Source organism: Podarcis melisellensis (assembly GCF_964234715.1).
Source record: "Podarcis melisellensis genome assembly, chromosome: 7".
Taxonomy (NCBI): domain Eukaryota; kingdom Metazoa; phylum Chordata; class Lepidosauria; order Squamata; family Lacertidae; genus Podarcis; species Podarcis melisellensis.
In genome coordinates this window covers 56,116,542-56,143,864 of record NC_138539.1, presented here as the reverse complement: position 1 = coordinate 56,143,864, position 27,323 = coordinate 56,116,542, and the positions used below count along the sequence as shown (strand labels likewise).

Genomic DNA, 27,323 nt, shown 5'->3' with positions numbered 1-27,323 from the left:
TCAGCAAATACACTAAACCAAAACATGTATGCCTTGCGAAAAACTCAAAATAGAGCCTGGAGCAACAGCACCCATGCTCACTTGGGCCACAGTCCCAGAATGACACAGAGGTAATGGGACATTAGTCAGCAGTTTAGGGTAAAGTAAAGGTAAAGGACTCCTAGACAGTTAAGTCCAGTCAAAGGCGACTATGGGGTGCGGCGCTCATCTCGCTTCAGGCTGAGGGAGCCGGCGTTTGTCCACAGACAGCTTCCCGAGTCATGTGACCAGCATGACTAAACCGCTTCTGGCTCATGAAGAACTGTGACGAGTGCCAGAGCGCACAGAAATTGTGTTTACTTTCCCACCACAGCAGTACCTATTTATCTACTTGCACTGCTGTGCTTTCGAACTACTAGGTTCGCAGAAGCTGGGACAGAGCAATGGGAGCTTCACCCTGTTGCATGGATTCAAACTGCTGACCTTCTGATCAGCAGGCCCAAAAGGCTCAGTGGTTTAGACCACAGTGCCATCTTTGTCAAGGGAGGACCTCTGCAGTAAAGGGTGCCTATCAGCAGCTTTGGATGGTATGTCAACTTCCTGCCCTGGGCTCCTTTGGTAGGAAGGGCAGGATATAAATTCAGTAATTGTTCCTTTTCCTGGACAGAAATAGCCACTGTGAACTCATGTTTAGACCCAAATTTGGAGAATGCTGTGATGAGTGGTGGTGACTGGTTTTCTTCACTGGATCCATATCACATCACTGCTAAGATATCTTAACAGTGCCTATTAGCCACCTTAGCAGACTGCCTATTAGTCACCAAGCCAATTTTAAGATCTTTTTGCTTACATATAAAGTTCTAAACAACTCTGGACTTGCAAATGTCACTCTGTATTGATTTCTAGGTGGTACATTGCATAACCCTCATCTCTATGGTTGATAAATTCCTTCTGAGAAGTGTGGAATAGCAACTTAACTGGTCATTCTCTTTCTTGAAAACACTTAGTAAAATACAGTTCAAGAATTTCAGAGCTAACTTGCATTAAATATCATTTTCTTTTAATATATTACATTCTTGGGACATAGTGATATAGTAATAATCATTGCTTACCCGTGTAAAGGTACCTTCAAAGCTGTGAATATCCATTTGTGGCTTCTGAGCATAAACATATGCATTGATTGAAAAAAGATCCTAGAACAGATAATTTTGAAATATCCATGTATCAAAATGCCACTAATACCTTCAGCAATAAGGCTAATTGGTTAATTGGGACTTGGGTATTATTACGGATGTTGGAGAGCTGTTGGGTTTTTTGTATATTTATTTTAGATTTTGTTGTGATTTATGTGTAAATTATTCAGTACGTCTTTGTATTTTTTTATGTTTAATGTAGTTTATGACTACATTTGTTATGTTGTAGCTATGTATTTTTTCCATGCCGTAAGCCACCTTGAGCATGGTTTGAACTGTGGAAAGGCGGCATACAAATAAAATTATGTATGTAATTGGTGATATCCAATGGCATCTCTCAGGAGATGGAGGGGCTTTTGAAGAGGCATATGTCAGTGGAACGGGGAGACTACAAAAAAGGGTCCCTCAAGCCTTCAGAGGAGAATGCAGCACTGCAGACAGAGAATCCCACTTCCGCTAATGGATGTATTCACTGGCTTAAAGAGAATCATATCAGTTGGACAGAGACAATTCAATATTCTTCCCCATAGGTATCTTGCAGGGATCAGTACTGCCCTGTTGCTCTCTTCCCTCTTACTGTACATACGCAGAAGCAGCATACCACAACATTACAATTTATAGCACAAAATTTCCCTCTCTGTGTACTAGACATTACTTGAGATTATGCACAGGGAAATAATTATCTGTTGGGCATTTATTTTTTCTTGGGCTAAAACCAATACTTAATTAATTGCTCACAGATAAAGGTATATTTAAAAGTGTTTAACAGAACATGCCTAGACCTTAATCCCTATCAAACTTTTAAAAAAATATATTTTCACAGATGAAGATCAAAAGGTAAATGACAATCTGGAGATACTAACTGATGCATATACATAGTCTAGCTTGCTTCTGCTTTCTAAACTCAAGTACAAGAAATATAATGCCACTAGAGATACAATATGCATATTTTTCCTCTTCAAAATACTTGCAAGTCACTTTTTTATAGAGGAAAGCAGCAATTTAAACAGGCATATGTTTTTAATACCTGTACAATATAGAGTAAAATAATAATACATACTCGTACCCATATACAAAATGTTTACAAAATGAGACTCAGATTCCACGGGCTCACAGTAGTTTCTCACTTCCTGGTTTCCCTTGGTGCATATGTTGTCTATGGAATTTTCCCTGGCCATATGGTGATCTTATCCACCTTTGTAATTTCTGTGGTTATTCAGTTATATATCCTCAGAGTCATCTAGGGATCTTGAACATTTCTACACTGGGGTGTAGAACAGTAGTTCTCAGGAACAGTAGTTCTTATATTATGAACTTTGATGTTATAATTATTTGTGGGAGATGCTATTGTGGATTTGTATATCAGTAGATTTCATTACTGTCTATTATTGCCAAATATCCCCCCTTTTTAAAAAAACCCAGAAACCAATCTACTCAGATTAATGTATTCAACTAACATCACATACAATGACACCCACTGGAATCACAACTACAACTCTGGCATGTTTTTCTGTAACACTTTGTTTCACGGGGAGGAAGGGGCAAGGAATATATGTATGGGGGAATATAGTTTTGTATTCACTTTGTTGAAAAACCAATAAAATTATATTTAAAAGGATGTATTCATATTTCTCCTCATTGCATAAGCAAACAATATGGAGAATGTTTCACTTTCCAAGTGGCTGTATGTCCACCACAGTAAATGGCCACTGACTGCATCCTTTGGTCCAGGCAAGTTGTAATTTGAACACAGAAACCAGTTTCAACGCATAGAAGTCCCCACTGCACATGATTAATCTTCATAATCAAAAAAGAGCGCTGATCCAAAGAGCAACAATTGAAATGTAAGGTGCATAGCCTTATGTTGTGTTTGTGAGCATGCAAAGACCCCTTTCGTAGTTGGGGGGCCTCAAGTGCAGAAAGTTCCTGCCTCCCCATCATCCTTTCAGCTGTGTGAGTTGAAAAAGCATAGCTATGCTCAGTGACGTTTGGATCAGGTGTACATGTGGTTATTTGAAAAGTATCAGCAGTAAAAACTAAGCACTGGTAAACACACATATTTTCTATCAGGCATAACTGTTAGATTAAAAGGTGATTATGACTATTAAATATAGTTCTCTATATACATTTTTAAAGAAAAGCAAGCAAAAGTTCCTAACATAATCAACAAGTAAATTTATCAGGATGTTTCCATTTAGTTTTAAAAGAATGCAACGCTAACCATAGCTTCTTCTTCACATTCTGCTGAATTATTTATGCTTGCTCATATATTTTATTCATATTTTAAGAGAGCAAATCAGATTTCAACATCTTCCATTACAAATCATCTGTTTTTATGCTAAATCATCAACCATTTATTGTAAGCTTTCACACAAACTTCCATTCAGTGCATTTTTGTTCTTCTAAGTTAGTTTTCATCAGCCTCTTGAGAAATAATTCATATGAAACTAATACACATGTGGTGTCCTATATCTTCATCATTCAGTTCTTCTCAATCTGTTATCACCTACAATTTAGATAATCCAGGCTATTATGTGCTTTATTGTGCACAGAAAAATAAGAGTCTCAGTACAGCAGAAAACTAATACCACACACATACTTGTAATACAATAAAAACTATTAATGAAGTGAGCCAAGCACGAAAGTTTTTTTTTTTACTTTACATACTCTCATGCTTTGCAGAAATGGTTAAGCTGCGAACAAACTAGATCACTTTAACATTTGCTGTTTTCCTTGAAACAGCATAGCCATCACATCTAAATTGTCTCAAAAGCAAGGAAAGAGCTAGTTATATATCATGAAAAAATAATATACCCAAAGCCTCCTTGACAAACTTCAAAATTAGTACAGACTGTATTTTAAATAATCCAATGAGAGAGTAATTGTTTATTGTTAATTCTATACCTCTGCCACCGTGCAATTTATTTTTAAACTAAAACTAAAACGATAATGTTTCTAAACTTATTGATTCTCATACACTGTCACTTATGTTTTTAGACAAGAGAAAATTAAGACTATTTGAATTTCCAAATGTAAGTTAAAAGTAAGGGGACTTACAACACATTGTATCATGGAAATATAAGATTTAAACAATTATTAGAGAGAGGTTGTTTAGCTGAACATCTCAGTCTAACTTACAGGGAAGCATTTTGTAAGGATGCATCTAATTGTTTGCATAAGTCATGAAAGAACTAAATGATGGCACAATAATGACAATGTTTTCCTCTACAGTTCACAATAATAATTTAGAAATCACTCTAGAGTTATCAATAATGTAGAAAAACCTCCTCTATTAGGTCAAGGGCAACATTTGTTCACCTTACTTAAAGATCATTAAAATACATCCTTAATCATAACATGCAGTTCATTACAAATAAAATTGCCTCTGGTTCAATAAAACTAATTAAATGTAAATGGTATTGTTTACTGCTGTATGGATCTTTTGATATAAATCAGCAAGTCACCATTTATTGAAAATTACAGTGACCTCATTGCTGCTAATAAATTTCCGTGATCATTTAAGCCAGAGAAGAATATCCCAGAATATACACAGTGCAGAAAGACACTATCCCACATATGACTATGAAACCAAGAAACCTAACCTGGGTGTTACAGTTCTTACAGCTCAGCCATCATTAAATGACTTGTTGAAATTTTAATTCTCTGATCACATTAAGTGGTTTTGGAAGACAACAAAATCTGTACTGATCATCTTTGGTGGTGTCATCTGTTCTTTAAGAAAGCTCTAAAGGTTTACCGGTTTATTTATTCTGGGTGTCACTGTGGATAAGGTTACAGTCCTACATTGATGATGGAACTGACAGCCCATGACAACACAAGATACAATCCTTTACATCGGATAACTACAGAAATCAAAATGAGTGACAGTTATGGACAGTGTATGTTAACTACATGACTATATTGCTTAGTCTACATCTATGCATGCTCTGTTTCTTTTCCTTTAACTACTACTTTTAATATTAAAAGGAGTGCAATTTCCCTATACTTTTAGGGCGCATGTAGCTGTATCCTTTTTTTTTTTACGTGACTCGTGACTACTTAGAACTAGTCTTGTTTAACCCATTTATTCAACGAAAGCTTGACTTTTACAAGATTTATGACCTCTATATTAGTAACCTCATATGTTATCCCAGAGGTCAGGGCTGAATCCTTGTTAGTGGCATTAAGAATGTACCTGAGTCCAAATTAAACCCTGTTGCTGAGGGTTAAACATTTCCTGAAAGTTAAGCTTTCTGACTTGGAAAACCCACTTCCTAATTTTGATCACTTCTCCATTAAGGGGTGGGTGCACTCTGTTCTCAAAATCACGAGTAAGCATTTGGAATTGGTTAGTCAAGTGCTTCCCTAAGGACTAGGTCACTGGAGTTGTTGAAGCACAGAATTAAATAAGATTTATCTTGTATATAGGAGGACATGTGTACTTGAAAAAGCTCTCGGACATCTATACTTTTGCTTGCTATTTCAGTGGAGACAGTAGGCAGCAACTGCTACTGTCTCTCATCATAGAGGGTGAAAGATTAAAAAATGCCTTGCAAAAACTTTTACAGAATTACTGATTTCTCTAATGCCTGAATATGTTCTGTTCTGTGGACAGCAGGAGACAGTGGCTGTAGGATTAGATCTTAAACAGGCAAAGCTGCAATGACTGCAGCTAGTGTGGACTGCAGCAGAGGTGAAAACATGAAGCATCTCCTCAGCCATTTTAGAAGCAGCCCAGCAGGTGGCATTCAAGAATTACTGTAAAACTGAATCGGCCCATCCTCAGCAAAATGCAATTCATTTGCTTACATGCTAACCAGGGAATCATACAATCACAATTTGTGTGTGTGCATGAGCACTGGTGGTTATACATTATAAAATATATATGACTCACATGAACTTTGGTGGCAACTATAAACTGCAAGGATTTTGAAACATTTCATATAATAGGATTTAGTTAAAAATACACAATTTGAGAGCTTTTAAGTATCTTTGTTTTATGAAAATCAACTCAGCTGCCCTTCTCCTGACTCAGTTATTTGGTTCCATAGAGGCTGTTCAGGACTGCAGCATCTCTCTCAGTCATAGACACAATGTGATGTGCAAAACAGAGGGGGGGGGGGTTCACTTTCTGCCATTATCCCATTCTCCCACACAAATTACCCTCTAAGGTCATTTAACAAATTTTGGCGATTCCCGTGACAAATTGTCTCCGAGGTATTTGCAGCTCTTGTATTTGCAGCATGACTGTATTCACATATACCTGATTATGTAAAGTGACTCTACCAAATGAATGCTGTAAACATGGCTCCCATAGTTTCTACAATAGCAGTAACTCCAGAAAGGGTAGATATTCCAAAGAACAAAAATCCTTTGGATTCAAGCTACTGCATATATTTCAAACAAATATGAGTTTCAAACAAATAGCAGCATCACTATAGCTGCACATTATTGGTTTTATTTCAGAAATAAACCTCAGAAATGCATTTACTATTTACTGGGTTAAGCGGCAATACTATTCTTTCACACTAAATAAAAAGCAGAAACTCAAAGTAGCAAATACATCACACTTTTAAAAAAATTAAAAACTATATTTTCAGCACAAACTGATGCATATTTTATTCAAAATGGAGTCTCACTGTTTTCAATGTAATTTACTTCTTAGTTAGCGTGCTTATAATTTCAGCCTTAATTTAATTTGTTAATTTCAACTGTGGATTTCATCACACAGGTGAATAGAGCAGACCTTAGTTTATCTTGTTTGAAGGCACACCTGGGTGACTATAGCTGTCAGGTTACAGAAGGCAAATAAGAATGCTCTAAGTTATTTTCTGTTAGAGTAATGTCACAACTAACTGGAAATAGCCACTGAAGTCCCTACTTTCATTTAGCCAGATGTTTCCAGCTTTATGGTACATATTCTGTATTTCAGGACCAACACACACTGTGCCAAAATCCATATTGTTGTCTTAGGCTTGCACATGTCTAGTGGGATTTTAGGTTTTTCCCTTTGAACTCATTCCTCATTTCACCTTAAGAACTGCTTTTGAAACTTCTTCCAATTTCAAAATCATTCAGCTATGAAGCATGGCAGGGATGCTGCCTGAGAAACAAATCAGATATCCCCTAGGATAACATGTAACAACTTGTACAGTTTGAAATTAAAATATTTATATTCTACTCATTCCATGCTTGAGGTGCCTTACAACCATAATTATGAACAGCCACTATTTAGAAAAACAAAAAATACAAGTAAGCAAACCATTAGAAAACAACAGCTTGTATATACCAATTCTACATTTTCTCTTTGAAAGACCACCTTTCAATAAATACTGTAAGCATGTTTAATACACTGACAATATTAAAACAATAATTCTTGTCATATTTCCTTAAGCACCACATTAAATTTAATTACGTGGCCATACAGTAACAGAGAATATAATTAGTGGGTCTCCAGTAAATGCTGCTACTCCAACTTTAGTGTCTTCTGATTTTATATATACTTACTGTTTACGGAAAGTCAGTGTTATGCACATACAATTTTTTGATCTGGAAATTTTAAACACAACTTCTTCATAACATGTATCTGCATAAGGCACAGTGAAATAAGTGAATTGTATAACTACAATGCTTACCCCTAAAGCTGGCAATCTCTGTGTGCAACTAACAGCAACTTTTAGTTTCCAGTCTGTTTCACCATCTAGCTGATCAGTTCGGATAAAACATGAACCTTAAAAATGCAAAAGAAACAAAAACATGACAGATGTTTTAGATCCCATTAAAATGGAAATGGACATAAACTATGGAAGCATTGCTTTTGAAATGTCTTACAACAATGTTCTTAATTCTAGTAGGGCACAGGGAAACAAACAGGAAGATTCCTATAGACACAGTGCAAGAGCCAAAGGCATATGTATGCAAAGTTTTTCTTGAGTTTCCTGAACCTTTTTAAACTTCACAAAGTTAACATTTTAGAATTCTCACATCTGACTTGCCTTGGTAGCCAGCAAAACTATATGGCTTCCCCTGCTCTTCCTTCAACTCAAGAGAGAGGGGCAAAGTGTTGTCCCTGCAGTTGTGCTAGACCACGCATTCAACCCTTTCAGACCCAGGACCCACTTTAAACCCAAACATGCATTCAGGCACCCATTTCTCAATCTTTTGCCATATATTTGTTTGGTGATAGTGCTCCTGCTATGACCCACCTCAGATCACATCACAACCCACCAGTTGAAGAGCAGTGTGATAGAGAAGCTACTGCCTTCAGAAGTCTACTTCTTGAAGTCACTGCTTTCACACTCTAGTGGCACTATAGACATGAGCTTACCGCCTTTTTTTCAGAGCTTGTGGTGCTTGCATTCGCACTGGGCTTTTGAAGCACTCTGAAGCAGAAGAATCTCTTTGAAGCCTGAGCACTCTGAAGCCCATGGTAAGGTCAAAGACAAACACACTCATCTCTCACTTTGTGCTTTTACATAGACTCACTCCTGGTGAACCCATTTGTGGACTCCTGTTTAACTTAGTAGAGAATGTATCAGCCAAGGTTTTTCTAGAAAATCAGTTTTCCAATATAAGGACCAACCAGCAAAAAAACTTAAGGGGAAAATTTTCATTCTTCATGTACTAGCTACATATTAAATGAACTAGGGATGACCAGCACAAATTGACTCTGTGTGCTTGGGCAATTGGTTGAGCCACTGGCAGCCACAGGCTAGATCCAGTGGGCTACCAGCTGGTCAATCCTGCTACAGGAAACAGACTATATCAAAAACACAAATCTATTGTGTAATAATCCTAGTAGTCAACTCTAGTTTCATCTTGGAAAATTGCTGCCCAAAATGTGCACTGGCAAAAATCCATCTTCCCTTATGTGGCTTGAATCATTTTACATTGCAAAGTAAATGCTCACTTGTAGCCTGATTCAAGTGTCAATTTCTCAGAAATAATGGGGAATGGTGGAATTAAGAATGGTGTGTTCAAGAACGAGATTAAATCAATACATTTTTGGTGCCATACTCAAAAGTCCCTGATGGAAGTAAAATCTAACTGAACCAGCAATTTAAGACTGAAGGCACCTAAAATTATAACTAACCTAAAGGTGGAATTTTCACACAATACTCTCTCAGAAGAACTTACAGATGTCCAATGTCTACACTATTTTATAAAACATGTAAGAAATATAACTTTTTTTTAAAAAAGACACTTTCATAAAGTACTAAATTTCAAGCTATACAAAACTTTGGTTCACACCTGAAAACTAAACATGTCCTAAAAGATGGGCCAAGGTCTGTGTAAAATAATTAACTACTTCTGGAAAATATAGTAAGCATTTTTCAGACATAGCTATTGAAATTGAAAACACTGTAAATAAGCATAAGACAACGTGAGAATGCCACACTCCTATAGTACACTCTAATCAACAGTCTATTTTCCATCATACTTTCCCTATACAAGACATTTCATGGTTCTCTTTACCCTTCCTGTCAATGGCTGCTCTCATCCATCAATTTCATTTAGAATTATACTATAGATCAATGCAGTTCAAGACCAGTGTGGCTCCTGTGAATGGTTGACTGCACATATATTCATTTAATAGAGCTCACACTATGACATGTATTGGCCAGCTGCATTTCCTCTCCACTTCAGCAGTTAATTTCATCAATAACTTATCTCATAGTCCGTTTCCCTTTTATCCAGAAAAAGAGACTGCTTTGTGCCAAGTCAGCTTTCAATAGTGATCACTACAGCAAAACCTAAACAATAAAACGTCCTCCTATCCAGGCATTTTGAAATAATTCTTTAGCACTATTGGCAAGACTTTTCAATGTACCAAGACATACTAATTCTTAAGTTTGGATAATGAAAGTTCAAAAGGATAAAAATTAAACAGGCAACAGCAAAGAACACATAAGAAATAGCTAACTGCAGTTAATTTGAATACTTTATTAATAATTTACATAGGCTGAGTTCACACATGATGTTAAGCCAAACAATGGCTTGGCATGAAGGAGCAAATATGCAGGTTCCTGGAAAAAAGAAGCTCATGGTCATTTTGTCCCTCCTGCAGTTCTGCTGTATTCACATTGCTAGAAACCAAGCCATGGTTACATTTGAACCTGGGCTCATGGTTTAAGAAACCATGAGCTGTAAGCCATAGAACAAACCTTGACTACATCTCATGATTTGCCTGGAGCTAAACAAAACAACAAGCCTGGATTCAGATGTAACGCTAAAACAAACCATGGCTTAGCTCACAGAAACAGAGGCAGGCAGGCAAAGAGAAAGAGCAAATATTTTCCCTTTGAGAAGTATGTTTGCTTGTTCTTGCTAAGGCATGGTTTGATACTGTTATATGCATACCGCTTGCCAAACTGAAACTGCAGTCATCCACAGCTATGACAAATAAACAATTTCTTAAACTTTAGAAATGAGAGGTGAAAATAATTATATTTATTTATATTTATACTTATTTCCTTGTTTGTAATCTCATCACCTTATTGGAACCACACTTTCAAACTTTTCTCTATGACTACAAGGGATTAATTTTTAGTTTGATTTTTAACATAAAGGATCCAATACACAAATAAACTAGATGGGAAAAAAATGAAGTTCCAAACCAATATTTTTTTGACTGTACATCTCTAGATGTCCCACTTAAATGTTGCATAATTGGTGAAAATTGGAAGATATTAAGACTCTAGCATTAATTGTTGTCTAGTATTGATTTCTTTTGATATCATCAACTATGGCATCCCTCTGAGCTGCTTATCTGGGTTTTGCTTGGGAGAAATGGTATTATGGGAGTCCTTTGTCATCAGTATGCAGATGGCACTCAGTTCTATCTATTTTTAAAGACTTATATACCACTCCTCATTACAGGTGATCTTGGGGTGGGTCAAAACAAAATATAACACAATAAAAACAAAAACAAAACAGAATACACTTCAAAAACAGGCACCACCCCTCATCCAAATAAGAATTAACCATCCTCTGAACCCAATCAGTCAAACCCCTCAGTCACTCAGGACTATCTGGGGTTCTCTAACACATCAGAGACCACTATATTTGTCATTAGTACAGTCAATCATTCTACTTTTCAAAGCTCAGAGAGGTTTACATGGGACTTCTGTTTATCTAAGCACTGATGTTATCTGCGCACACTTAATAACGTTGCATAATCATTGGGTGCTCCCAATCCACTCACTAGACCACTGCTACCAATACCAATCTGATCTCTCATCCTCCAGTATTATGCACAGGCTTTGCAAATAAGTTCATCAGTAGCCTGTCTACTAAAACATGCATGAATTTACAAGAGAAAGTCAAGAGTTACATGACAGCCTCTCATTGCTGCTTCCCCTTTACAAAGTTTAATAGATCAAAGACCCATATTAATAAGACATTGCAAAATGAACCTTCCAAGATTTCCAGTGGTCAGCTGACCTGCCCATGCTGATCAAAAGCAGGTAGGTAGTCTGTGTCAGTGAATTTTCATTCCTCCACTTCACCCTAGCCTAGAGTCAGAGACATGGTGCAGCTAGCTAGCCAAGCAGCTTAGTTTACTTCCATCTGATATCCCCCCCAGTGTGTGAACTACAGGAGGAATAAGGAGAACAGATGGCACTGTGGTTTAAACCCTGAGCCTCTTGGGCTTGCTGATTGGAAGGTTGGCAGTTCAAACCTGCACGAGAAGGTGAGCTCCCATTGCTCTGTCCCAGCTTCTGGGAACCTAGCAGTTCCAAAGCACACCAGTGCAAGTAAATAAATAGGTACTACTGCAGCAGGAAGGTAAATGGTGTTTCCATGTGCTCTGATTTCCATCACAGTCCTTTATGCGCCAGTAGCGGTTTAGTCATGCTGGCTCCCTCGGCCTGAAGCCAGATGTGCACCACAACCCCATAGTCGCCTTTGGCTGGACTTAACCGTCCAGAGGTCCTTTACCATTACCTTTTACAGGAAGAATTCAAGTCTGCCACTGAACCCAGAAAAATGAGTTATAAACAGGGCTACAAAGCAGCAAAAAGATATTGAGGGAAGAAAATGGAAGAATGGAGAAAAGAGGGTGTAAATAGGAAGCCACCTCCACAAACAGCAGAAATTTCTGTCAAAAATGTGTCTGTCAAAAAATGCTTGTGGATGTAGAGATAGGTAGCATAATGCTCTGCCCCTTCCCTCTGGCCAATCTTGCCATGACTGGGAGGTCTACAAGGGCTGGGATTTTAGTCCTGTCAAAAGAAATTATGGATGAGACTTGAGCTGATCCTATACAAGGCGAATTTCTCCCAAACTGGGATTCAAGGTATATGCTGGTCACCCTTCAAGTTGAAGGAGTCTTCTCCATATTTGCATATTTTATGCTTTCCCTGGAGTAGTCTTTCAGATAATATTTCTACACTAGCCTTGTCATATTAAGAAAATAAAAGTCAAATCCTTAGGAAATACCAGCCCATTCCACTTTCAGAATTTTTATCTTAAAGCAGGACTGACCATCCAGTTTTTGCTAAATATAGAATTATTTAGTATTAGCTGGGTAAATCATTTGACTCGGGAATTAATGCTCAAGGCAGGATGTATAAGAAATAAAGAACAGCTTATGAAAAACAGAAAGTTGCAAGCATTATTTTTATTAAGAACTCACAGATAGGATACACTGTTAAATATGAATAAGAATAAATGATTTGCTGAGACAAAAGCTGAATATTTTGGAAAACTTCAATTAATAATTTTGCAATATTACAAACTAGCTGCAAATAAACACAAGAAGAGCTGAATATATATGTAAAATTTCAATTAAAATGGGGGGGGGGCAACCCTAAACTAGATAAATAGTTGTTTTGTCTTGTGTTGTACCTAAGGTAAAATTATGTACCTAGGGTAACATTATGCTCTCATTTTCTCTTTGTATTAAAGCTATAACCATGATGCTTTAAATCAATTATTCAGAAAGCCTCAAATTTTCAACATGATGCAACTGAGTAAGATTTGATTTACTTTTTTTTTTTTTAAGAATGAGATTATGCTAACATGTTCTCCTTTTTGCCACCGTGCAGCTAAGGCTGTATAAATAGAAGCTATTCTGTCTGTATTCTCTCTCAAGTGTTGTGTCTGATAAATTTTTCACAAATGAGAACATTAGCTACAACTAATGCCAGTTAAGCCTCACGAAAACTGAATTATTAAATCTTCTTGCCTATATCCTGTTACAGACTTCTTGTGAATACTTGATTTTATTTTGTATAATTGACAAGACTTGTCAGGAAAGGGTGGTTTTAATGGCAATCAAATTAAGATCAACTGGTATAAGTGTCACAATGAAGAGTCTGTGTCAAGTGCTGAAGAATTAATTGATGGGTTATTGAGAAACAAGGCATGTGAAGCTGTCATAAAGTGTTGTAATATTAGCAACCTGCTTGCTATGAGTCAGAAATTAAGAGCCCGGGGTTTTATGTCTACACAGAACAAAAGTTTATTTTAAATCATTTATGTCACTATATTGCAGGAACATTTTAAGCAGCTGACAAGCTGAAGAGCACCACTGAGTTGACATGTTGGAGGTACAGAGCTTCATTTACTATATTCAGAAGAAAAGTTCAGCTTTGATAGCTTACGGTAAAAAGGAACTGTAATATATGACAAATATTTATGCCATAATGTTTTCACACTTGGGACACAGGGAAAAACATATTGACATTTATAAGAGATTGATGAAAATTAGTTCTAAAGCATTAATTTTTCCTAATACCACTGAAAGAACTATGTTCACTCAGGAGATATTTGATCTGAATTAAGAAACTGATGAAGCAATTGATTAATTGGAATTCAAGCCATCAGTCACTGGATCCATCAACAGAATCATTTACATTCTAAACAATCAGCTTATGGTCCAATAGGATACCATGTATTAATACACAGTCAATATGATACCCCTGAACTCATCACAATTCCTTATTGACAAGCACACAGATGCTTTTAATCCAAGCTTGATCACGCTGCATATATTTTAGGGGTCTTATATTGACTCTGTACGTTTTAGGAATTTTTATTTTATTAAATACATTACAGAATTATTTTGCATTCACTGAGCATCATCCAGAGAAAAGGAGATGTTTAAAGCAGCTGCCCACGTTCTTAAACTCTAATTATACAATTCATATCCTCTTTAGAAGCACATCCCAAACCTGCCTTTTCTTGAAACATTTAAAAAATCAAAAGGGTTAAAGCAAGCAAAATCATCCTGCGCAAGCAACGAATTCATTTTGAAATTATATCCCATTTTTGAGAATCACTGAAAACAGGACAATTGTGATAGACATAATACTAACTAGTTTAAATTTATATACTGGAACTAATCAGAGTTGGAAGGCACGATAAGGGTCATCTAGTCCAACCCCCTGCAAAGCAGGAATCTTTCATCCAATGTGGGGCTTAAACCCACAACCCTGAAATTAAGAGTCTTCTGCTCTACGATCTGAGCTATCCCTCCTCTTGGTGGCAGCATGGACTTGGATAGCTTGGCACTGGAAGGTTTCCAAGGACTTACACTAAAATAAATTTATAACCACGTATGGGAATTAGCCCTTGTAGAGAAGGTGAGTCAGCAGTTATGAATGGCAAGAGGGCAGGAAGGAATGGACGCTAATACAGCAGACTGGAGGAGCTTGATAACCTACACCAAGAAGGAAGATATTGGGCAACATCATTTCAGAATATCTGGCCTCTGCCACTAATATGGTTTTTGTGTGTAGAACTAAGTAAATAAATACATAAGAAATGAGAAATATATGCATTCTTGTTACACGAAAGCTGAAATCCTAAGTGTACTTACTAGGAAGTAAGTACCACTGAACTCTGTGAGATTTAACTGAGTAAATTTTAGGATTGTACTGTAAATCTCACTAACTGTTGCCAACAGTATTTCAGAATATCTGGCCTCTATTATTCTTTCAGTCTAGATTTAACCCGCCATTTTATTTACTTTCCTACCCTCAAAATGGTTTGTAACTGTTTTTATCTCTGTGACCACTACTGCCACATGATCTCTAGAGGCAATACTTGACATATTGTTACCTAGAATCATAGAATCATAGAGTTGGAAGAGACCACAAGGGCCATCGAGTCCAACCCCCTGCCAAGCAGGAAACACCATCAGAGCACTCCTGACATATGGTTGTCAAGCCTCTGTAAAGACCTCCAAAGAAGGAGACTCCACCACACTCCTTGGCAGCAAATTCCACTGTCGAACAGCTCTTACTGTCAGGAAGTTCTTCCTAATGTTTAGGTGCAATCTTCTTTCTTGTAGTTTGGATCCATTGCTCCGTGTCCGCTTCTCTGGAGCAGCAGAAAACAACCTTTCTCCCTCCTCTATGTGACATCCTTTTATATATTTGAACATGGCTATCATATCACCCCTTAACCTCCTCTTCTCCAGGCTAAACATGCCCAGCTCCCTTAGCCGTTCCTCATAAGGCATCGTTTCCAGGCCTTTGACCATTTTGGTTGCCCTCCTCTGGACACGTTCCAGTTTGTCAGTGTCCTTCTTGAACTGTGGTGCCCAGAACTGGACACAGTACTCCAGGTGAGGTCTGACCAGAGCAGAATATAGTGGCACTATTACTTCCCTTGATCTAGATGCTATACTCCTATTGATGCAGCCCAGAATTGCATTGGCTTTTTTAGCTGCCACGTCACACTGTTGGCTCATGTCAAGTTTGTGGTCAACCAAGACTCCTAGATCCTTTTCACATGTACTGCTCTCAAGCCAGGTGTCACCCATCTTGTATTTGTGCCTCTCATTTTTTTGCCCAAGTGCAATACTTTACATTTCTCCCTGTTAAAATTCATCACCTGGTGATGCTGCAGCCCAAACCTAGAAACCTTTGTGTGCAAAATGTGCAGTATACCACAGACCAATGACTCTCCCTGTATAGTCCCCAGATAATTTTGTGTTGGCCAACACTATATTAAGAACTGCTTTATGTGAGGCTCTTAAACCAGGTGTATGCCCACATAATTCCTTTAGTTCATACAAACCTACTTTACTACTGAGATGAGTTGATTCTTAGCACTCATGTGCAGCACATACATTCACCTGATAGATAAAGTACATTAACAACTTGATTCTTAGTTGTTAACAATGATTCTTAGACCACCACTACCAGTAATAATTTGCCTTAACGAAGCGCTAAACAAAACTCCACTTTAAAGACATGTAATATGTGAGTAAAAGCAAAGATTGAACCCTCTCGAGCAATTTGGAGGCCTCTCAAGGGAAGAAGAGGAGGCAGCCGTATTGTATTAATGGAAGTCTGTTCTGTTCACAAATGGACATCACTGGATTCCCACTCTCCCCTCCTCTCTCTGTGCCCTTTCCGAATCTGCTCCGGGGGTTGGGGGAACCCCTCCGGAACAAATTTAGGGGATGTGCAAGCAGAAGGGGGGGGGAGGAGTTCCATTATGCAAGTTGAACTCATTGTACTGACAAAATGATTTAGCTGGATTTCACCCATACTTATTAAGTAATACATAGCATTCATTTAGCACAGACACCCTGGGCTTCTTTGGGCGGAAGGGCTGAATATAAATTTAATAAATAATAGATATAGTATTTCAGCATTCAAACCATTGTATATATAGGTTGGTATTTAAGTGGAAGGTGTGATGTTCTACACAGAGTTCAGTTCCGCCTTAACAGTGGAAGTCCCTGCATTGCCAAAGTACCCCTCCCCACCCCTGCCCCTCGCCCCCCGCAAAAAAAGGTCAAGGGCCCTCAGGTCTAGTAAATACCTAATAAAGTGCCAGCAGCAGTAAAAAAAAATGCACACCTCTGCATTCTGGCCCTTATTCTTGTGTAAATCTTGCAACATCACTAGAATGTGGGTGAAAGACACCCCCATATTACAGCTGAAGGGCTGAGCCTGATAAAAATTAACTTGCCTAATACCACTTTTCAATTCATAACAGGGGCAAGCTTTAAACCAAGGATTGTTTTTCCTTTTCAGCTCAGTCTTGGCCACTACACTACACCAGCTCTTTAAGTATTAGCATATTAAGTATACTATTAGTATACTTTGTATTAATGCTATTATTCCACTTGAGTTTATGTATAAAACAATAGGTGGAACACATAAAAGCGATATTATTCAGTGGCTTGAGATAGGTGTCAAAACATTGCTAGCCTGAGTTAAATCAAATGTTAAAACTGGAATAGGAGCTGAGATACGGGAACAGATTAAAGTAGTTTGGACAGATTGTTGGCAGTCACTCATGCCCTGAAGATAAAAGTTTATTTGGCCGTATGTGCAAAACTTCACTATAGTCATTTGTCATTCTCTGTAGCAATACATTTCTCAAACTTTCTTTCGTTTCAAGACAGGTAGGTTTTAAAATGTATGGTTTCTAAACATAATAGATATTTCCAGAACACGTGCCACAACTATTACAGCCTTATTATTCTGTAGCAGTGCTTAGAAAGAGATAGGAGGTGACACCTGAGTTGAACAGCTGAATTCCAAAGTGATACCACATTTTCTGTGCAATTTCAGAGGTTCAAAGTGTCAAACATCCTTGTGCAAAAAGCCACAAAACACTTATCTGTAATTAATTATAATGTATAAATGCACAAAACAACTAAGTAACCGTTTTAATGAAATGTAACAGGTCTTCTTTCAGGTTACCTGCTACAGTATTTAACATAATTCTGTAATTTCTACAAAAAATTGGAGGCATAGCCAGTAATATAAATTCAGCACTGCCGTTAATTTGAGAAGGCATATCTAAGAAGACTTAACTAACTACCCAGAATATATAAAAAGCAAAAGTAGTTATGTTGGTCCATAACAACCCCCACCCCCCAGCACCACAATCCACAGGTGAACAATATGATACAGCTACCTGTTAAGAGAATAAACACAGGAACACACTCACCACCTCCTCCTCCAGCACAGTCATGGTGAGGAGGAGGAAGTATGCAAGCTTCAGCTTCCACTTTGAATTCTACTAAATTCTACCATAATTTTTTTATTCTTTTTAATTTTTGTAGAATCACTTTTAATTATACCAAAATTAACCAGTTTGTCGGTTTTGATGACGCCTGCTTAAAAAAAATATATGTTTAGGCAAGCTCACCCATGTATGCAATTTTAACATTTAAAAATTGCTGATTTTAGTCATATTTTGATAATTTTTATGTCAAAATGTTTTAAGGTTTGATTTGATCTGTATTTTAAATGAGTATCTTATTGCACTTTGTGCAAACGTCATAGAGATTTTTGTCAATTAAGCAGGGTCTAAATCTTGGTTAAATAAAAATAAATAAAATAATGATGCAACAATGTGTGGTTAACTGAAAGCTTCTAAACTACTCCTCGCAGCTGTACTAGAAGAGAGGGGTGGGATGAGCATTATTAGCCAAGGTTAATTAACTATGGCTCAGCATGACATCTAAACACAGCTACTATATGAATTTATCACATCAATGTAATATACCAACAGTGTAATCTTATGTATATTTACTCAGAAGTAAGTGCCATCGATTTTAATGGGGTTACTCCCTAGGAAGCGTTAGGACTGAAATGTAAGACTAGAATTCAGAGCACTACAAACTAAATGAGCAATATCTGTTGCACAGTTCCACAAGTAAACAACCAGCTTTTGTATAATCTGTATGCACTAGAGAATGAGGAAATGACAAAAGAGTCCCAAGCTAAGCCGATGGACAAGATTGCCAACTACCAGGGCACACGCCAATTCCTGCTGGGATACCACCACAGTAGTAGAGCTAAAACAGAGGCCTGGCTCTATTGCCAAGATGAAGGAGACATCAGCTCCTACCAGGAAGAGACAGGGAGTGTGGTCAAGCAGAGTTCCAACAAAGCCTGTAGCCACTAGTTCAGGAGTCAGCAAACTTTTTCAGGCCAGATTTAGAAGCAGATTGGGCCGGATCCGGCCCCTGGGCTTCAGTTTGCCTACCCATGCACTAGTTCATAAACCAGCCAGTCACTGACAATGAGCATCAGCTCTCAAACAACATGGGGGTTTTTTTTGGGGGGGGGGAGGAGAGATGATAATGGCCTCACAGGCCCTTCCATCTTAAATCTAAGAAAAAAAGCTAGCATCCAAAGAGTGGATGTGGCAACTCCACCCCACCACATGTAGCTAAATTGTGCATTGTCTGTGATAGGGGTTACATATCAGTTCACGGAAGACTACATGGGCATGCAGTTTTCCTTTCTCCCTGCCAGGTTTGCTGCCTTGTACAAAAGACATAGCTTTTACACAAATAGAATCACGATCCTCTCTAAAGCTGTATAAATTCTTTTTATTTTAGATCAGGTGTTCCTATCTACTTAAAAAAGAAAAGTAAAGGAACAAAGCAGAACTACAGAATCAATCCAAGAGGATCCATTTGAAAACAGCAATAATATACACTTTCAGTTACTATAATCACTAGTGTATATCCTTCACAAAGCATCCACAGAACAATACCAGAAAATATCAACATACCTGTTTTTTCTGAAGTTCTCAGAAACACCATGTCAGATGGAATTCGCTGATTCTGTTGGGGGGGAAGTATAGCATGTTTGTTATATATATGTGTGTGTATATATACAGAGAGGGGGGCATTTAATTCTAAGAGTTGAATCCCATATAGTCATTTTGTTCATGGAACAGAATTACCCCCTCTTCTGTGTACCCCTGAACCCACCCAAATCTGCTCCAGAAACATAATGACTTGGTTTCCAACAAATACATTCTTTATTTATACAAACTAGTAATATTTCAATAAGCAGCAGTTCTTTAAATGAAGTACTTATTTATTTATTTATTTATTTATTTATTTAAGTGCAACACAAGAAAAGTTTGGGGGCCAAAGGGATGTGAGCGTGCTTACACAAATCCCTTTGCCTCTAAAGCCACTAGGATGGGTCCGGCACTAGGATGAATTGAACCAAACAACTGTAGCTCAGTAACCATCTGACAATCACACTTCTAACCTGGATGGCTGGGGGATAGCACTTGGGCATTAATTTTTACTGCTCTCTCTTTGTCTCTCTCTCTCTCTCTCTCTCTCTGTGTGTGTGTGTGTGTAATATTAGCAAACTTAAACCATCACTTTATGGTCTACATATCCCTTAAAAATTATGTCAATTGTCTAATGGTGTTTCAATTCTCTTCCCCTTCTTTTCATTTTTTTAAACTATGTTTAACTTGCTAAATTCTCAAAATGCTAAAGCTACCGTTCTTAGCAAATAGGATAAAGGCACCGTTAGCATTTTGCCCATATCACAAGATCCACAGTTACAAACAGAAGACATTAAGTACAGTAAACATCAAAACAGCAGCACTAGTTTACGCTATCACTTTTCCTCCAACAGCCTTTAAGAATCAGGCATTTTAGACTGAGAACCCCCTCTGCACAGTGTCTTTGATCTCTGATCAAATAAATAGCCTTGCATTGCTGCTGTAAAGTATGTGTGTATACACACACACACAAACACAAAATGATGGGAAATGCAAACCTTTAGCGTTCTATAGAGAAATAACAGAAGAGCCTATTCCAACATCTAAGAAAAGCAAATGACATGAGAATGAGTGTAGAATCTCATTTCACTCTGTCAGATTTTTTTTTTAAATGCTGAAATTTTATTGCATATTCTAAAACCGTCCAGATCCTTCCTATATTGAGCAAAACGTCTTTTTATATAGTAAGGTGGAAAGAGAGGGTACAGAAAAAATATAAATCTTACTGAAGAACATGAACTATATTGTATATTCAATACTTGTGAACCTACTATCTGCAAAACTGAGAGGAGAGGCAAAAGGCAACTTCAGAAGTCAATAAATCATTCCTTAAATGACAAACATAAAATCAGATGTGCTGTCTTTATATAGATTAACTATACATCTTTACAACTTCTCTTTTAATGTTGACATAAACCTTTTAGTCTCATCTCAGGTTACTAGCGGTATCCTTTAAAACTGTTCCCGTTAACAAGCTGAAGCTTTGACAAAAACGCAGCTCTCTCACACACCACCAGACATAATTAATCTTACCATCCTCATTACAATGGCAGGATACCAATAAAAACAAGTTCTCATATTTGTAAGTTATGAGTTCCAATTATTTGTCTTTGTAACAAAAGTAAATATTTAAAATGATAAAATTCTTCATACTGACAACAACGGTTGAAAAAGATCTACTTTAGATTTGCTAAAGTGAAATAAATAAAATAAGCCCTACCAATTTACTCCAATTAATTATTGGGGAGCATATCCAGCTGCAACATTGCTGGAGCTATGCAAGTGTGGACCCAATCGCCCTAATCACCCTTGGGCAGGAAATCATTGCAAGCTTTATGTAATAACAAGGCATTATCAAGATTTTAAGTGTGTTCTCTTGTATCCTTTGTTCAGGGCTATGACTGGATGAATCCCAAGCTGGAATTAAGATTGCTGGAAGAAATATCAACAACCTCAGATATGCAGATGACACAACCTTGATGGCAGAAAGTGAGGAGGAATTAAAGAACCTTTTAATGAGGGTGAAAGGGGAGAGCACAAAATAATGTCTGAAGTATTGTTTTTGAAGCTCAACATCAAAAAAACGAAGATCATGGCCACTGGTCCCATCACCTCCTGGCAAATAGAAGGGGAAGAAATGGAAGCAGTGAGAGATTTTACTTTCTTGGGCTCCATGATCACTGCAGATGGTGACAGCAGTCACGAAATTAAAAGACACCTTCTTCTTAGAAGAAAAGCAATGACAAACCTAGACAGCATCTTAAAAAGCAGAAACATCACCTTGCCAACAAAGGTCTGTATAGTTAAAGCTATGGTTTTCCCAGTAGTGATGTATGGAAGTGAGAGCTGGACCATAAAGAAGGCTGACCACCGAAGAATTGATAATTTTGAATTATGGTGCTGGAGGAGACTCTTGAGAGTCCCATGGACTGCAAGAAGATCAAATCTATCCATTCTGAAGGAAATCAGCCCTGAGTGCTCACTGGAAGGACAGATCCTAAAGCTGAGGTTCCAATACTTTGGCCACCTCATGAGAAGAGAAGACTCCCTGGAAAAGACCCTGATGTTGGGAAAGATGGAGGGTGCAAGGAGAAGGGGACGACAGAGGACGAGATGGTTGGACAGTGTTCTCGAAGCTACCAACATGAGTTTGACCAAGCTGCGGGAGGCAGTGGAAGACAGGAGTGCCTGGCGTGTTCTGGTCCAGGGGTCATGAAGAGTCGGACACGACTAAACAACTAAACAACAACAACAATGGGTGACATCCAGCAGTGCCTGTTTGACTGCAACGGGCTTCTGACTGTGCAACAGGACTTTCTCTTTTTCTGTTTTCCCCCGTATTCTGCTTGAAACCTGCTCTGTGGCAGGAAAATAAAAAAAAGCAAAAACAATAAATATATACTGGCTAATACTTTAAGAGCTCTTATCTGTAGTGTGTGTGTGTGTCCCCAATCTAAAAAATATTTTAAAGTACCAACCTTTTCCACTATGATGAGATCACCAACTTGAATGTCTGAGCTTTTAACTTGCACTTTACCTTTAAATAAATAAAAAATAAGTCAACATAAGCAATGATCAAGAAATCACAGACACATTTTACTCCTATGCTGACTTTTGTGGGAGTTTTTTTATCAAATAAATGTTTTTTAAAACCATTAAGAAGCTTACTTAAATACAACTAGCTTTAAAATAACTGTAACATCAATATAGAATTAAATCTCTGGGAGAAATTTTGGAAGAATTATTTGAAATTTACTACACGTTATACAGTGTAAGAGAACTATATGAAAATGATTCATAGATAGTATTTAACTCAGAGTCGATTGGCTAAAATGTACAAAATGTGGAATCGGATTTGTGTTGGAAATGTAAAGAAGTAGAAGGAACATTTTTTCATACGTGGTGGGCAAGCACATATTGGGAAATGATATATAATGAGATGAAAAAATGTTCAAAACAACCCCCCCGAAAAAAAAAGAGCCTTCATGGGCCATATTTGACAGGTAAAGGTAAAGGGACCCCTGACCAATAGGTCCAGTCGTGAACGACTCTGGGGTTGCAGTGCTCATCTCGCTTTATTGGCCGAGGGAGCCGGCGTACAGCTTTCGGGTCATGTGGCCAGCATAACTAAGCCGCTTCTGGCAAACCAGAGCAGCACACCAAAATGCCGTTTACCTTCCTGCCGGAGCGGTACCTATTTATCTACTTGCACTTTGACGTGCTTTCAAACTGCTAGGTGGGCAGGAGCAGGGACCAAGCAATGGGAGATCACCCCGTCGCAGGGATCTGAACCGCCAACCTTCTGATCGGCAAGTCCTAGGCTCTGTGGTTTAACCCACAGCACCACCCGCGTCCCTTTTTGACAGGTAGGCCCAAATAAATTATGATGTCAAGTAGAACCAATCTCACCCAAAAGCAACATTTGGTGCCAAACGCAAACCCAAACAACTAAACCCACTGATTTCCAGCAAAATCAGTTCCACTCAGTAATTCTGATGGAACAGTGAGATGAAAAACCAATTTGGCACTTGAAATTAATTTTTCTTCTGCAAAAAAGCAGTTATTGGTTGGTGTAATGGCCATTAACACCAAGAAAACATACACTTATTCTTCAATAATTTATAAAGATAAATTATAGTAAACATAGCATTACTCTGAGTGTCACGGGAAAGGCAGGTGAGTTAAACATTTAAATGAGAAACACTTATTAATACCTATTAATATGGGAAGTCTTGAAATTCATCCTCCTATCTGAAAACCTAAATTTGGCATCCAGAATACAGCTGACTCCCGAACATATCTCAGATACTATTTATTCCCAATCATCCTGTGAACATCTTGCATGTCTAGAACCTTTACTTGAAAACTACAAAGTATCATGCACTTAATGCATGTATCCCAATTCTAAATACTTGTGGTTTTACTAAATAAGTACCATAGGGGGTAGACCCCATCTCCACTTCTGTGAAGTAATGCTCATTGTGGGGTGATAGCACTTAATGCCTCGTGATGTTGGTCTCTTGATTTATTCTCAGAATATGCCTTCCTGTCCCAAAATTCTAATTTCTCACAACACGGTAAGAGTTGTAGTTATGAGAGTGAGACTTCTGTTTTACTAAAAAGCTTCGGTAAAAACATGTATTATCAAACTGCTGCTCTGAAGTACAGAATGTGTAAATTTATCCTTCATAGCATAGTGCACATTTTTATGAATGCGGTAACAGGGACAGTTGTTTCCAATGCAAATGTACAAATTCAGGTAAGTTTTACCCTATGCCCACTTGTTTGCAGGGGGGCTGGTAGAACATACTTCAGCAATAAAAACAATAATTTAAAACCTTAAGATGTCTATAAACAATTCTCCTTTGACTATTAGAACCAGTAGTCATTTGATAACACTTCAGAATACATACAAATTATATAATATTACAACTTTGGAAAGACAATTTGAGAAAAACATCAAGTGCTATTCATTGAATAGATTATTTTTGCAAACTATTTTTTCCTTCTAAACACATCTCACTAGCTAAAAACACTCTTCACCATCTGTGTAATTGCCAATAAAAAAGTCCAAAGCTGTCAGAAGTGACTGCATATCGAAGCTTTATAGTCCACCAAGGCGCAAGCCTTTGCCTAAAGCCGTATTGTGGAACTAGAACACAATTAAGTGTCTATCATAATTCATTACACTTGAATGGCTCAAGAAGATTGCAGTGGAGTTAAATAAATATAATCCTAGTCTACGAATGCCAACAAAAGATGTCCACAAACAAGGTAAGCAAAATTATGCAAATGCTGTAGTAGAAAGAATGTTAAGCCTCCTTTCAACATTTCTCTTCACGATACTGTCTCTGTTTTGGTTAGTTAACCCGGTTCAAGTAAATAAATAAAAATTCCAAAAATGTACTTAGTCAAAAAAGCTAAACCTCCGGTTATTTTCGAATCTGCATCCTGCCCTTCCAACTCACAACAAAATTATCAAGGAGGTGGTTCACATAAAAAGAAGATGACAATTTTCTAAAACAAGCTGTTATATTCATGCAAAGCTCTGAAATTTTGGGTCAAGAAATTGAAGCAATGGGAGATCAATAGAGGAATTAGAACAGGAGCAAATAGAAAGCCATAACTGGTGAGAAACTGACCAGGTACTGAAGAATAATAAACCTACAAAGTGCTCTTAGCCAAGAAACGTCAGTAACTGTGACAACTGTCACATTTTAGCAACGCAAAAGCATAGTGTCACCCAGAGGGGGAGATATTAATAGTCATGCCATTGTAGAAAGGGTATTCCAGTCCAAATGATTTTAGAATCTAGGACACTCATTTTGCAGGTTTAGTAAATAACCATACAATTGATCCCAGAATAATGGATCACATGACTGTAAACTCTTGGGTGGGATATACCATATATACTTGAGTATTAGCTGACCCGAATATAAGCCAAGGCACCTAATTTTACCACAAAAACTGGGAAAACTTATTAACTTGAGTATAAGCCGGTTCACCACACCGGAGTGAGGGTCCTTTCGGGCTGCTCCTTCCTCCTACTCTGCCTTTGCCACTGTCAGCGGCGGAGGAACGAGCAGCCCAGTTCTTCCTCCGCCGCTGCCACCACCACCAGGTTTGTGGTGTGGTGAACTGGCTTATACTCGAGTCAATAAGTTTTCCCAGTTTTTTGTGGTAAAATCAGGTGCTGAAATGTGCACCTAAAAATGTGCTGAAAAAGTCGGCTTATACTCAAGTATATACGGTATGTACCTGTCAGTAATAGTGGCTGTACTTCTATTTTAATCAGAAGAGCCATGTCAACAGTACTAAGACTGTTCAAAGAAGTTACTGTACTGCTTAATGCTATAACTATTAAAATAGCTATATTGATCTATGATTCTTTGTGAGACCTATAGCTGGTACAGCATATACTAAATGCCCATTAATTACAATACTACCTATATGATGCAGGGGGAATGTTGGAGTTTCGTATTAAAGACAGCCACAAGGAGACCTTCCAACATACAAACTCCCCCTGCAGTAGCTGCATTCCAACATAACAATAAGCTGAGAACCTTGGTTTAATAAACCATCCTTTGTATGAGCTGATGCACCTGGTCCAATCACACCCACTTTGATCTTCCCTTCATGCAAATGAATATACAAACCACACAGAGAATAGCTTAGCATTATGTCTGAACTGGAACAAATGACTTGTTTCACCATGAAAAGCCATGAGAACTAGCCAGCCTTAAACCAAGAGTTGCTTGTTTATGAATCTTAACTTGTTAAGGAGAAACAAATCACAATCCTGGGTTTGGATATAACGTTAAGCTACTCCCTTCTCTGTTTGCTTACCTGCTTGTGCAACCAGGAGTGATAAGGCTGCGTGTACAAGCAAGCAGCTAATACACATTAAGGTCTATAAAGCCAAGTTTCTTGGCTTATTGGTACATGCGAACATGGTCACTGAGGAAATGCTGTCCATGATACATCTGTCCTAGGTCAGACAGACATCACAAGACTTCACCCAATACCCTTAGTAAGAACAGCATGCACACAAATGAGCTGGGAATTGGGGAAACATACTTCTGCTGGTTTTCTCCAGAAACATGATTGCAGGATGGAACTTTCATCATCAACAAACTTGCTCAGTTCAGGCGCACAACAAAAGCACAAAGGGAGTGGGGACATAAATTTAATAACTAAAAACAATAAATAACAACAATATGCATAAGAGACTGATGGGGGGTAGAGGAGAAGAGAACTTGCAAGCGTCTGGGCAAGGAGCAGAGAGGGAAAAATACTATCTCTTCCAAGGATGGCATAAGTGGAGGACTATAAAAGATGAATTCCTGGCATTGCCTTTTAAGAACTAAGGCATGAACTTCCCTTGTTATGCATCATGAGGTTATGAAAGTTTATGAAAGTTTTACAAAAGATGCCATTCCTGGGGGAACAAAATTGTTTTTAAACAAGTGTGACCTTCCATTCCTTTATACTCGTTTGCAGTCATTCTTCCCTCCATCTGCTGTTATTTCAGAACAAAGGAAAAGGGAATGCATCACCATTGCTGAGCCATTGCCAAGGCAACGGGACCAATGCACCCTGCCTTGCCATGCTTTGGTAAGTTGCACTGCTTGC

At 37.9% G+C, this 27,323-nt stretch overlaps 1 protein-coding gene across 6 annotated transcripts in view; it reads right to left on the bottom strand.

Moving 5' to 3' along the window:
* Positions 1-27,323, bottom strand: part of ATP9B (ATPase phospholipid transporting 9B (putative)) — a 114,273-nt gene that overhangs the window by 61,371 nt on the left and 25,579 nt on the right. For all 6 annotated transcript variants that reach the window (XM_081919432.1, XM_081919433.1, XM_081919434.1 and 3 more), the window contains 4 exons: positions 22,670-22,728; positions 19,674-19,725; positions 7,808-7,902; positions 1,092-1,172 (listed from right to left, as the gene is read on the bottom strand). In XM_081919432.1, coding sequence (XP_081775558.1) covers positions 1,092-1,172; positions 7,808-7,902; positions 19,674-19,725; positions 22,670-22,728 — 287 coding nt within the window. The remainder of the gene's footprint in view (positions 1-1,091; positions 1,173-7,807; positions 7,903-19,673; positions 19,726-22,669; positions 22,729-27,323) is intronic.